The sequence below is a fragment of the Adiantum capillus-veneris genome, chromosome 16 (assembly GCF_014529385.1).
Source record: "Adiantum capillus-veneris isolate H3 chromosome 16, ASM1452938v2, whole genome shotgun sequence".
Lineage (NCBI taxonomy): Eukaryota > Viridiplantae > Streptophyta > Polypodiopsida > Polypodiales > Pteridaceae > Adiantum > Adiantum capillus-veneris.
The window spans coordinates 108,094,769-108,107,594 of NC_140946.1; the positions used below are offsets into that span (position 1 = coordinate 108,094,769).

A 12,826-nucleotide genomic window follows, 5' to 3' on the forward strand; every position below is an offset into this window, starting at 1 on the left:
AGGTCCAGTCAACTACCTTCCTTTAACAAGTTTACCCACAGGAAACAGGCTACCAGGATCATCAATAAAGTTTTCGGCCAGATTTGACAGTTTTATTCTTGCATCGAGATGGCGGGACAATGTCACAAAGCAGCCTTTCTTGATAACGCTTTTAACAAAACCCTAAAGCAGCCAAGAAAATTGAATAAGTACACACAGCCTTGTGCTTCAATGAAAGATGCGAGATGATTTCTTGGAGCTTGAGACCAGACCTGCACTTCCATACCCACTCTAAGATCTTCAATTTTTTCAACAATAGGGTCTGGTAACAACCTGCAAATTGAAAGCACAAAATAAAATTTACAACACTAACGATGAGCTAAAAACAACAGAACCATCCTAAATGATGCCTTATAAGAAGAAGAGCAAGCAAGACCTTGTATTCGTCTCACTAGCTACCCCTTTGTCCCCTAAAGCATTGATAAGGGATTGCCTCAGAGATAAATCGATCTGATTGATGACTCCATCTTTGCTTCTGCTTACATCTAGTATGATGCATCTCACAAACTGGCCGACCTTGAAATCCATTGTCGGGTTGTCCTTCCAAGCGTCAGCTAACTGTGTGATATGAACTCTTCCAAAAAGGTGACAACCAATCTGTACACTAAGGCCATCCACTCCAGGCAAGATTTTGGACACCCTTCCTCCAAATACTTCGTTTATGTTTACTTCATGCCCTTCTTGATATTTCGAATCAGGATCCAAACCACGAAGAGAGAAGTCCAGCTTTCCGTTTTCAGGATCTACCTTCGCGATTCTACACCTTACCGGCTGTCCTACCTTGTAGTGCGCCTTGAACCGCCCAAGTTGAATAGGGTCCGTGGAGGAATCCAACATAAACAACCGGCCCATAATACTAGGAGATATTAACAGCCATGCCCAATCATCTTCGACCTCTTTGACATGAGCTGTTACAACCTGTCCCACTTGCAAATCAGATAATGAAAGTGTATTAAAGCTGCTCGAGTCCTCACTCTTGCCACCTGCAAAAAAGCGACAAAGCTGCTCAACAATGTTTTCTAAAAAAAGGTTGAACAGAATCAGCATAACCAAATAAGCACCTAGCTCAGATGGTTTCAATGTCAGATCAAAGCATTTGGTCAACCTTCCATCATCATTCTGCTTTGATCGCCCCAGAATCTTGGCAGTAATTGATTGTCCAACGGAATAGTGAGACAAGGGATTCTCTCCTTCAAAGTCATCTGTCACCTGACATCCAAAGGAAAATATGCAGCATATAGGACATAAGCTAAACATCCCACAAGTTGCTTACACTACATTGCAAAATGCAAACAGAGAGTACAGCGCTCTACTGTTGACGATCTTTGATATGCTTCACTTTGGTTCGCCATCTTTAACCGGCACTAAGTCAAAATACTCATGATAATGCTACACCACAACTTACTTGAGTTACATGCACTTTGCCCACTGAGTTCTTGCCAACCCTTACTTTCATTCCCAAAAGTCCAACGGACAACACCTAGCAGTATTAACAAGCATTTTTTATTCCTGCACCAAGTAAGACTAATGAAGGACCACTCTGTTTTTTTTTTAACGAAACATACCTCTCCTTCAACAAGAGTTTGAGACACAAGCTTTGGAAGTCTTCTCATACGCTTCATAGGAGAATTTCCCGTTGGATCGCTTAAGCTCGTAAGTAGCAAAAGCAATCTCCCAACTTCAGAACCTTCCGCGGGTAGAGATCCAATAGACACCTCCACTCTGTCCAGATGAAATTTTTAACAACCAATGAACTCAAAACAAAACCGCCATATTTTTTCTATTACTATCTTATGACTACCTTTGGCCAAGTGTGTATTTTTCATGAGGATCCACCTTAAGGTTGTAATCATGTGCTGCGGCAAAAGCTATGGCATTATCAAAATCCGGTAAGGAGCAGACCTGCAGAACGAAGAATAAAACTACAATTTGAGCTATAAAATTAAAGTCAGCGTACACATCCAAACTCCCAAGCCATTAAATTCATTACGAGTAAATAAACATTCTCTCCAAGACACTGACCAAATACTCATCCTTGATCAGTTCAATTATCGCCCATGCCTTCTGTTCAGTCTCCATAACTGCACGAGCTCTCTGTTTGAAAGTAAACCACTTCAAATTACACAAAAGGCAGGGCATAACATTCTCCTGAAAAATTTTCAGCAAATATCAACAACAATTTTATACATGACCCAGCACAAAGATTGTCTGAACAAGAATTTCTGAACCTTGGCTGCCCTTAAAACTTCCAGCAGACCTGCCCCTGCACGCAGGGTTTTATAGGACCTTTGCTGTCTACAACCAATCAATCTTCACCAGCTTCGGTCAACCCAACTCAAAGTCAATCAGTCAGTTTCTCTGCTTAAAAATGGTGAGCAAGCTCAAGGTTAACCACATTACATTTGTGTAAGTGTAGAGCACCTTGATAGGATTAACCCCACATTAGAATTCCTTATATATGTGACTCCATCAGGTCACCACTCACAAAGCTCCAAGGGTTGATCCATAGTACATACAAAGGATGAGATGTTCAATACATTCATATACGGCCAATATTGAGCACTTCAAACATTTTCTTTCAAGCTTTTTGTCCCTTTTCGGTGATGAATAATAATGCTCAAAGGTGACTGGCTGCTGTTTGGAAATTCAAACTCATTGGCAGCCATGCCAATGCAAACATTTGTTTGAAGTAAACCCATGTGGCGGGTACCTGTCCTTGAATCAAAAATGTCGTCCACCATGAACGAGCATTTCCTTTCAAGAAAGTGGTAGCTTTGTGGACCTTCGAAGCCTCAATAAAATTCCGCTCCGCATAAGCATTATCAAACTGTTGGAGAAAAGTAAGAGCCTTCGTCTTGTCTTCAAAACCATTGAATGTATCAAACTTCATAATTGCACCACCTTCTTTGTATGGTTTGGGCTTGTCCAACACCGTCAGATTTCCATAGGAAGTCTCTGTAACATAGGAATCATCTGTGCACCTTGGCCATTAGCATTCTTGCTTCCTGATGCCTTATTTGCATGCTGATTGGAGAAACTAGCCATACCAAAATTGCCATGTCGCATCCCAAAATGGCCCCGAGTACAATGGAACTCTGATTGTAAGCCAATATTACCATACATGGAGTTTGGCATCATGCCTTTCATACCCCAAAACATTGTTCCTGGGATGTACTCCTAATTTCCAAGTGCTTAACCAGCCATGCTCTGAAACACGGATCCACCTCCAAAATACCCAGGATTTACCAGGATGTCCCCTGCTAGAACTCACTTCCACTGGCATAAACCCTTTGATTCCTGCCCAAAAACAGAAAAATCAGCACGCTCTATTTACTGGTTTTTGCCTTGTTTTCAGCCCCAAACAGTCCCCGAACTATCCTCTGCCAGTGCCCCACAGCACTGAAAACGCACTTGTACGGTGAGGGTATGATCCTCACCGGTGCCTGCTTTGGAGTAGCAGTTAGCTACCCCTGTTACTGCTCAAGGAGGCTCTTGCCTCAGCACAAAAGTATGAAACCACACAGCTGTGCATCATTCAAATGAAGATCCCTCTTGTGGGGCATCACATAATTGCACGTAGGGGAGAGAGCAGTGTGTAGTGTGCAGGGCATCACTCCTAGCACCACACTATACATAGAGTGGAAAGAAAGCACTCCATAGCTCTTAACCTGTGACAATTGAAAAATGAGGCCTCTCCAAGCTAAAAGCCTCAGCACAAAAGCATGAAACCACACAACTGTGCATCATTCAAATGAAGATCCCTCTTCTGGGGCATCACGTAACTGCACGTAGGGGAGAGAGAGAGCAGTGTGTAGTGTGCAGGGCATCACTCCTAGCACCACACGGTACATAGAGTGGAAAGAAAGCACTCCATAGCTCTTAACCTATGACAATTGCAAAATGAGGCCTCTCCCAGCTAAAAATTCAGCGCCCATTTTTCTGCATGAGGCAAGTACACAGAAAAGTGCCACTTGGCACATTTAGAAGCATTTGCCGGTTTCGGGGCTACCGCCTAAAAATCTCCCGACTGGTTGCCCAGTTGACTTCGCAGCAGAGTTGTAAAGTGTTCCCCTGGTCATACCGAAGGTAATGACGCGAACAAATTTCACGGCGCAAAATAGCAGTTCCCTAATTTTTAGAAGATGCTTCCGTTGGGCTCCCAGTGGTCATCTGACCATCTATCCTCATTGGGACCGCATCCAAAAGTGCAATGTGGCCCAACTGTCGGATACTTTCTGTTGGTGATCCCCACCTTGACTTTATGCCTTTATTGAGTTCACTTCCTAGTATCCACCAACTTGCTAAGAGTGACGGGGGGGACCTACATGATCTTGCCCTGAGCCTAGACATCCTCTTACTAAACGAATTCCAGTGCCGACCAACTTCTCGTCTGCAGGTGAAACTACTGTTCACATAGGCCATACAATGTCCGACCATTTGCAACTTCAAAAAGAGGGTGTCAAAAATAAAACAAGAATCATTGGAAAGAAACCAACAACTAAGGTTAGCAATTGCCACGTCCTCGTGACATACCCCCCTCTTGAAATCGCAAACGTCCTCGATTGCATACCATAAATACACGCCACTGATGATTTTGTGTTGTTAGCACTCTTTTATCATCGCATGCATCCGCAAGAAAGGTCGTAACACATAGATACAAATGACTTAATGATACTTTTGTCATTTCCATCCATTACATTGAATTCATACGTACATTTGATGTGCTAGCTCTATCATTACCCCTCCTTTGCACACGTTGGGTTGAGACATAAGTAGGTTGTAATCCAAAGGCTTCAAGGTAAAGCTGCAATACATTTGGTGACTATGATAGTTCATGCTCTTCCATCCACTTTGCATCCATAGGCGGATAGTTCTTGAACTTCACCAAATAGCGTCTTGCAACCCGTCCTTCAACTTTTCTATCCTTATGTGCCAAAACTTGCTAAGGTACCAGGATCTCATCACGTTCCTCAACTTCCGATTGATCCTCATCTGGCATATCTTCTGGCACATCACCCACGAAGGGTCTTATAGGACTCACGTGAAACGCATTATCAATCTTCCACGCATCAGGAAATTTCAATCTGTAAAGCCACATCGTTGATCTTGTCAAGCAATTGAAAAGGCCCATAGTAACGCATATTGAGCTTAGGAAGTAGCCGTCCCATGCCCTTCATTTTATTTAACTTTGCCTTTTCGAACCTTAACAGTACCCAATCACCAGGTGATAACAGCAATTCACGACGGTGACGATCAGCAGCCTTTTTCTTCTTTGCCCGAGTCTTCTCCATGGCAACTTTAATTTTCTTATACATTTCATCCATGTTCTCAACATATCGATCTGCCTCAAAGATCTTGTCCTTTGTATGCAAAATGGGCGGAACCTTCTTGCCGCCTTCAACAATCTCAAAAGGTGCTTTGTCAATCCACGAATCCACCGTATTATTGTACGCATCCTCCAGCTGTCGTCACCAGCGTGTGACTACTATCTATCTTTTTTGTTGATTTCTTTCTTATTATTTATTTACCTTCACTTTTTGGAAACACCCCTCGGGAAATCTAACTGCCCTCCATTGCATAGCTAGTGTGGAACTGTCCAAAGGGAGTCCAGGCCTGAGGGCAAGAGAGCACTAAGGTTGGACAAGGACTATGGTTAGCCAAACTGGGATCATTGACTAGCCAAAGTGGAATCCTTTGCTACAGAGGCTACATTTCAGATATGGGTGTGGCTGCAGTGTACAAAGGGGGTCAGATGACCTAGAAAGATACAATGGCAACATCTCCCAAAATTTCGGGAACTGCTATTTTGGGACCTGAAAATGTCTTCGCGTCATTACGTGCAGTTTGACATGGGGATCATTTTGTTACTCTGTGGCCAAGTCAACAGAGGCTGCAGGTGAGATATTTTTAGACCCAAGGGTCTAAAGCAGGAAAATGCACAAATGAGTGACACTTGGCACTCTGAGGCCAGTTTACTACTTATAGAGAAGGCAAAAACGTGATTTTCAACTGTGAGCTCATTTTCAAGTTTCCTGTCACAGGTTAAGAGCTATGGAGTGCTTGCTTTCCCTCCTATGTACAGTGCGGTGCCAGGAGTGATGCCCTGCACCCTACGCACTGCCCCCTCTCTCCCATATGGCAGTATGTTATGCCCCACTGGTGGGCTTTTCAATTGACCAATGTACAGTTGTGTTGGTTCATGCGCGATTGTCGAGGCAAGAGCGTCTTGCACAGGTACTGGATAGCTAGCGGCTAATCCCCCCACAGGTACAGGTGAATTTGGAGAGGTTTCACGCCAGAAATCTCGTCCAATTCAAAGGGAAAGTAGCCCTACAGGTGCGGGAGCTCGAGGAACTGCTACGGATGCGACCGGCACGCGAAACGGAGCCCTAAACAGTAAATTACAGCCTGCTGTGTATTTTTGCAGGTTTAGGGTTTTGGCCCTAAACGGTCCCTAATACCCCCTGGAGGTTCGGGGACGCGAGGGGACCGCTATACAGGTGATCTGGCGCATTTTCGGGGCTGAAAACAGAGAATTCAGCGTGCTGCAGATTCTCGCCAGGTTTTGCAAAGTGCCCGTATGCATCGGGAAAGTCAATCAATGCATGGGAATACTGACTGTGAAGGGTCCTAGTACAGTTATGCTGTCGAGATCGGGCCGGAATACTTGAAATTCAGCCAAGTTTGTGCGGGGCAGCTTGTAGGGAACCACAGCGTTTATTCCCTCTTTTGAAGAATAAAGAAATACCGAAAGGGGCGCCTAAGTTAGGGGCCAATCTGGTGTCGGTCTACTCATACAGGTGCAATCTAGCAGCCTGTATCCCTCTCCCCTTTGTTGTGTCTTGAAAGTACAGGTAAAGTGGACGACAAATTAAATGGGTGAAAGCAAATAAGGTTTAAGTTAAAGTCTACCGCCCTTTTTGGATTAAACAGGCCGGTTTCATGGTTCCATCGACGGGATTAAATCACTTTTTCCGATAGAAGGGAGACTTGGCCAGTTTGGGCTTTGGAGACACAGGGGATCATAGACCAGACACAGGAAATTGCAATTATGGCTGACAGACCAGATTATGTGACTGAAGAGGTTTCCTCTTCACAGGGTCAACACACACATGAAGTGGGTGAGTCTTCAAGACCACCACAGACGGATGATGATATATTCAGGACCCAGTTGGCTACTCCTGTGGCTATGTTCACACAAGTAATGCAGAACCCAAGGTTTTTAGCCTTTCTGCAACCTCCTCTTCCGTCTCAGCAAGTTGGGTCACTGGATCATATTCAAAAGCTTGTTAAGGCTCAAGCACAGGTGATTCATACTACAGAGCCAATGGAAACACCTGTACGCTTGACGGAGAACATGCAGTCTCCACAACCTGTGCCTAAGGTGCAAGAACAGGTGGCTGATATGCCAGTCTTTCAAGCTGTACCAGTTCAGCCCGCCACCTTTCAACAGCCTATAGATGGTTCTAATGGGCAGGGAAGCAACCTACAGGCTATGCAACAGGTCTTCCCACCACCTTCAGTACACCCTGGCTATTTTGGAGGTGGATCGGTATTCCAGAGCATGGCTGGTCATGCACCTGGAAATCAGTTTTACACGCCAGGAACAGTGTTTGGGGGTGCTCAAACGATGATGCCTAACCCCATGTATAGTGTCACGGGCATGCTACCAGGGTTTCAAAGCACTCAAGGCCAATTTGGGATGCCACAAGCAAATTTTGGTATGGCTGGAATTACAAATCAGCAGCCAAATATGGCATTTCCAGGTCAACTTAATTGCGGTCAGGGAACACATGAACCCTAACAATGTTCCCATGTTTCAGTCACTTCCATATGACAATTTAACGCCGCTGGAGAGGCCAACTCCGTACAAAGAAGGTCGCAAAGGTGTGACTTTCACGACCTTTACACGGTTTGATGACAGGAAGAAGGCTCTCTCATTCCTCCAGCAATTTGACAAGGCCTATGCAAGGGGAAACTTTACAGAGGCTTCAAAGGTCCGCAAGGCAACCACTTTCTTGACAGGGAATGCGGGGCAATGGACAACTTTATTGCTCCAAGGGCAAGCTCCGTCCACATGGATTTATTTCAAGCAGATTTTTGCAGCAGCATGGTTATTTGATGATTTTGAAGCAGATGTCATGACAGAATGGCACCAGCTTAATGCTGCTACTTGCAAGAATCTGGATGATTACAATCGGAAGTTGAAAAGCTCTACTTCCAGTAACTTCCTATAGGTTTGTGCCATCGACAGAACACATTGAAAAATATTGTTGTGGCCCACCCAAAGGATTGAGAAAGTACTGCACGAAGACCAAAGTCACTACTTTGATGCAGCTCATCGAGGTAGCAAACACTGGCAATGGTTTGCTCAAGGGAGAAGATTGTGAATTGAATACTGATGTCAAGGAAGAATCAGCCAAGAAAAATTCAGCGAAGAAGTATGTTCCCAAGGAGGCTCCCAAAGTGACTGAGGAGCCAGCCAACGCAGGGAAAGACAAAGCTACGTCTGAATCAGAAAAGGGACCAGCGAAGAAATGGAAAAAAAGTTTTCCTCGCAAGTCGGAAGAGCAAAAGAAGGTCCTGAGGTCAGAGAACAAATGCTTCCTCTGTGAGCAGCCTGGCCACATTGCTTACAACTGTCCTACAAAGAAAAGTCCAGTTGATTCTGAAGACAAAGAGGACAAGAAAGGAAAGAAGCCCATGGCTGGTCTAGTGCCACATATGGTGGGCGACAAGCCAAATTCAGATGCAAGTGAGCTTTGCAGAGCATGGGGAAAGGTCAGGGATCAAACAGTGCTTATCTTCTTTGATCCAGGTGCCCAAGCCAACTTCATTTCCCCAAAATTGACTTCAAAGTTGGGAATCAGACCTGAAGAGATGGGGTATAAAGCAGAGGCAGGTTTGGCGTGTCCTGGCCATACAGAGGCTGTGACACCCATCATTGGAAAGTTGCGCCTACATATCCAGTCCTATGTAGATGCTGAAGAATTTTACATCATGCCACTAGACGGATGTGATGTGTTAAAAGGTATTCCTTGGTTGTTTCGTGTACAGGGAATCATGCATGCCTACAACAAAAAGATTATTGTACAGAGAAGGGGAAAGACTCACATTCTGGATGTAAAGCTTAAAGGGGAGTCTAATCCCATTGTATCAGCTTCTGCTATTACTTCTGTAATGAAAAAGCATCTTTCTGCATACTTGGTTTTTGCACGTGAAGTCTCAGATTGTGATGAATCCAATTTATCTGTGCTAGATAAAGAAAGGTCAATGTTTTTACAATAGTATAGTGACTGTTTTTCCGATTCATTACCGTCTCAATTACCGCCAGAGAGACCCGAGGACCATGCGATAGATTTGGTGCCAGGTAGTAGCCCACCAAATAAGCCTCCATACAGGGTTAGTGCGGCTCAACAGAAAGAGATAATTGGCCAAGTACAAGAGCTGCTAGAAAAGGGGCTGATTTAGCCCAGTTCATCCCCATTCTGTTCTCCAGTGTTGTTGGTGCAGAAAAAGGATGGCTCATGGCGTATGTGCATCGACTACCGTGCAATGAACAAGAATACCATCAAGAATAGGTTCCCTATACCTAGAATTGATGATATTCTGGACAAATTAGAAGGAGCAGCTATGTTTAGCAGGATAGATCTAAAGAGTGGGTACCATCAGATCCGCATTAGATCAGAGGATGTGCACAAGACTGCTTTTAGAACAACGTTTGGCCTTTACAAATTTTTAGTGATGCCCTTTGGTCTCACAAATGCTCCTGCTACGTTCAATAGGATGATGGACAGAATTTTCCGTCCACACCAGCAGTTTGTTGGTACATTCTTTGATGACATGATAGTCTACTCAAAGAATGAAGAGGAGCATAGGCATCACTTGGCCATTGTGTTCAAAGAGCTACGCAGTCATAGGTCGCTCATCAATGCAAAGAAAAGTGAATTTTTTCTAGAAGAGATCCACATTCTGGGACACATTGTCTCAAAGGATGGTGTCAGAATGGATCCTGCAAAAGTTGAAGCGATCAAGTCATGGCCAGATTTGAAGACAGTGCATGATGTCCGAAACTTCTTGGGACTATGCTCCTATTACAGAAGGTTTATCTGAAATTTCGTTGAGATTGCTTCACCTTTACATGCTCTTCAAAAGAAGGCAGTCACCTTTAGATGGACACAGAAAGAGATTTCAGCTTTTAATCTCTTAAAGGAAAAGATGACTTCAGATCCAGTCATTGTGTTGCCAGATCTTAGGAAGTCATTTGTGGTCCAGTGATGCCTGTGGTAGTACCATTGGTGCAGTGCTAATGCAAGATGGCAGGGTAGTAGACTATGAGAGCAGAATTTTGCAAGGGCCAAAGATGACCATGCAGGTCTATGAGAAAGAGTTACTGGCTGTGATTCATGCGCTCTTAAGTTGGAAACACTACCTGCTAGGTGCAGACTTTGTTGTCCAAACGGACCATCAGACCTTGCGATACTTCTTGACACAGACAAAGTTATCTGAGAAGCATATGCGATGGGCAAATATCTTGTCCAAGTTCCATTTTCAGATTGTGCATGTGGAAGGCAAGAAGAACGTTGTGGTTGATGCCTTGTCAAGGAAGCCACAAATTGCAGCTGTGTCAATTCCTTATCATCATGCACTTGATGATATGAGGGAACAGTATGAAAATGATGAAGATTTTGCAAGGGTCTTCGAGCAGCTAATGGATGGACAACGTCATGAACACTATCTTCTCAGAGATGGGTTCATGATGATGCATGGCAGATTATGTGTCACAAAGCCATTGCGACACAAAGTTATGGAAGAGAGTCATGTCCAACCATATGCAGGGCATCGTGGTGTCGATGCTACAGTTAAAGCGGTTGAGACATTCTTCTACTGGCCTACATTGAGAAGAGATGTGGATGCCTTTGTGCGAGAATGCCTAATTTGCCAGAAGGTCAAGTTTGACAGGCAAAAGGCACCAGGGTTATTGCAACCACTACCTATTCCGGATAAACCATGGGAAAGTATTGCTATGGATTTTATCTTTGATCTTCCGAGAACCAGACAGGAAACGATGGTATTTGGCCCATCATTTGCAGATTCAGCAAACACGCTCATTTCATTCCTGTCAAAAAGAAAATAAAACCAAATCAGATGGCAGGCTTGTTTATAAGCAATATTTTCAAGTATCATGGCATGCCACAGTCGATTGTTAGAGACCGTGATCCACGCATGACAAGTTTATTCTAGAGAGGCTTGTTTGAGAATATGGGCACCACACTCAAATTCTCTTCGTCATTTCATCCTCAAACAGATGGATAGTCAGAAGAGGCAAATTCTACTGTCCTAGATCTGCTAAAGTGCTACGTGTCAAAGCATAAAGGAAAGTGGGAGCAGTATTTGCCATTGGTGGAGTATGCATACAAATATACAGTGCATTCATCAACTAGCAAGGCACCTTTTGAGATAGTTGAAGGTGGCAAGAAAGTTCCTCCCATACTGCATGCAAAGGACAAGATATTTGAAGCAGATAAGTATGTTCAGGACATGGATGAAATGTACAAGAAGGTCAAAGTGGCCTTAGAAAAGACTCAGGCAAAGCAAAAGAAAGCAACTGATCGTCAGCGTCGTGAAGTGGTATATTCACTTGGTGATTGGATGCTTTTACGCTTTGAAAAGGCAAGGTTAAAGAAGATGAAGAGCAAGGAAAGACTGTTTCCAAAGCTCAGCATGCGTTACTATGGGCCTTTTCAAGTGTGCGACATAATCAGTGATGTTGCATATAGGCGGAAATTGCCTGACAGTTGGAGGATTCAGGATGCGTTTCATGTGAGTCTTCTCAGACCCTATGTGGGTGATGTGCCAGAGGATATGCCAGTTGAAGATCAACCAGAAGTCAAGGAACTTGAGGAGATCTTGGTCCCGGAACAGATTTTGGCACATAAAGAAAGAAAAGTGAAAGGCAAGGTTGCTAGGCGTTACTTGGTAAAGTTCAGAAACTATCCACCAATGAATGCTAAGTGGATGGAAGAAGGTGAACTTGCGGAGTCACCAACCGTGTTATCACTTTACCTTGAAACCTTCGATTTGCAACCTACCTTGACCCCTTGAGTTTCAAAGCTACATGGGTTGTCAGTGTGACAATGGCTTTTGAAACAAATGATGTACATGGTATTTAAAGTGAGCTCAAATGAAATACCTGTTACATGAATGTAAGAGCTGTACAGATTGTCAGTTTGGCAATTGCTCTTATGGAATGTCCAAAAGTTTGGTTAGTGCTATAGAAGTGAGTATTTCTTGTCAGTTTGTAAGGGATACAGTAATTGATTCTATTAAAGGGTACATGTGTAACTGCATTCTTAAATTGTCGCTTTGGGTATGCTCGAGAGTGTTGCTGGGTCCAACGTGTACTATAAGACAGTGGCAAAATGTGTAGCTACCATTTTGTCATTGGAAAGTTAGTGACTCAAAGCAATGGCAGAGTGCGAAGCTACCACTATGTCATTGAGACAGGGTTCACACGCACGCAATCCATGTGTCAACGGGGTGTTGAATACACCAAGGTTGACAATGAGCATGTATAAGTCGTACATGTGTCGACAGGTGTTGAATACATCAGTGTTGACTGCGAGCATGTACGACATAGATGCAAACGAGGACGTTTGAGATTTCAAGAGGGGGGTATGTCACCAGTGTGTGACTACTATCTATCATTTTTGTTGATTTCTTTCTTATTATTTATTTACCTTCACTTTTTGGAAACACCCCTCGGGAAATCTAACTGCCCTCCATT

At 43.8% G+C, this 12,826-nt stretch overlaps 1 protein-coding gene across 2 annotated transcripts in view; it reads right to left on the reverse strand.

Annotated features, from left to right (window-relative positions):
- Positions 1-12,826, reverse strand: part of LOC147439619 (RIBOSOMAL RNA PROCESSING 5) — a 227,635-nt gene that overhangs the window by 114,102 nt on the left and 100,707 nt on the right. For both annotated transcript variants that reach the window (XM_086485434.1, XM_086485433.1), the window contains exons 24-31: positions 2,062-2,133; positions 1,841-1,941; positions 1,605-1,761; positions 1,445-1,519; positions 1,101-1,248; positions 416-1,022; positions 252-312; positions 17-162 (exon numbers count right to left, since the gene is read on the reverse strand). In XM_086485434.1, coding sequence (XP_086341560.1) covers positions 17-162; positions 252-312; positions 416-1,022; positions 1,101-1,248; positions 1,445-1,519; positions 1,605-1,761; positions 1,841-1,941; positions 2,062-2,133 — 1,367 coding nt within the window. The remainder of the gene's footprint in view (positions 1-16; positions 163-251; positions 313-415; positions 1,023-1,100; positions 1,249-1,444; positions 1,520-1,604; positions 1,762-1,840; positions 1,942-2,061; positions 2,134-12,826) is intronic.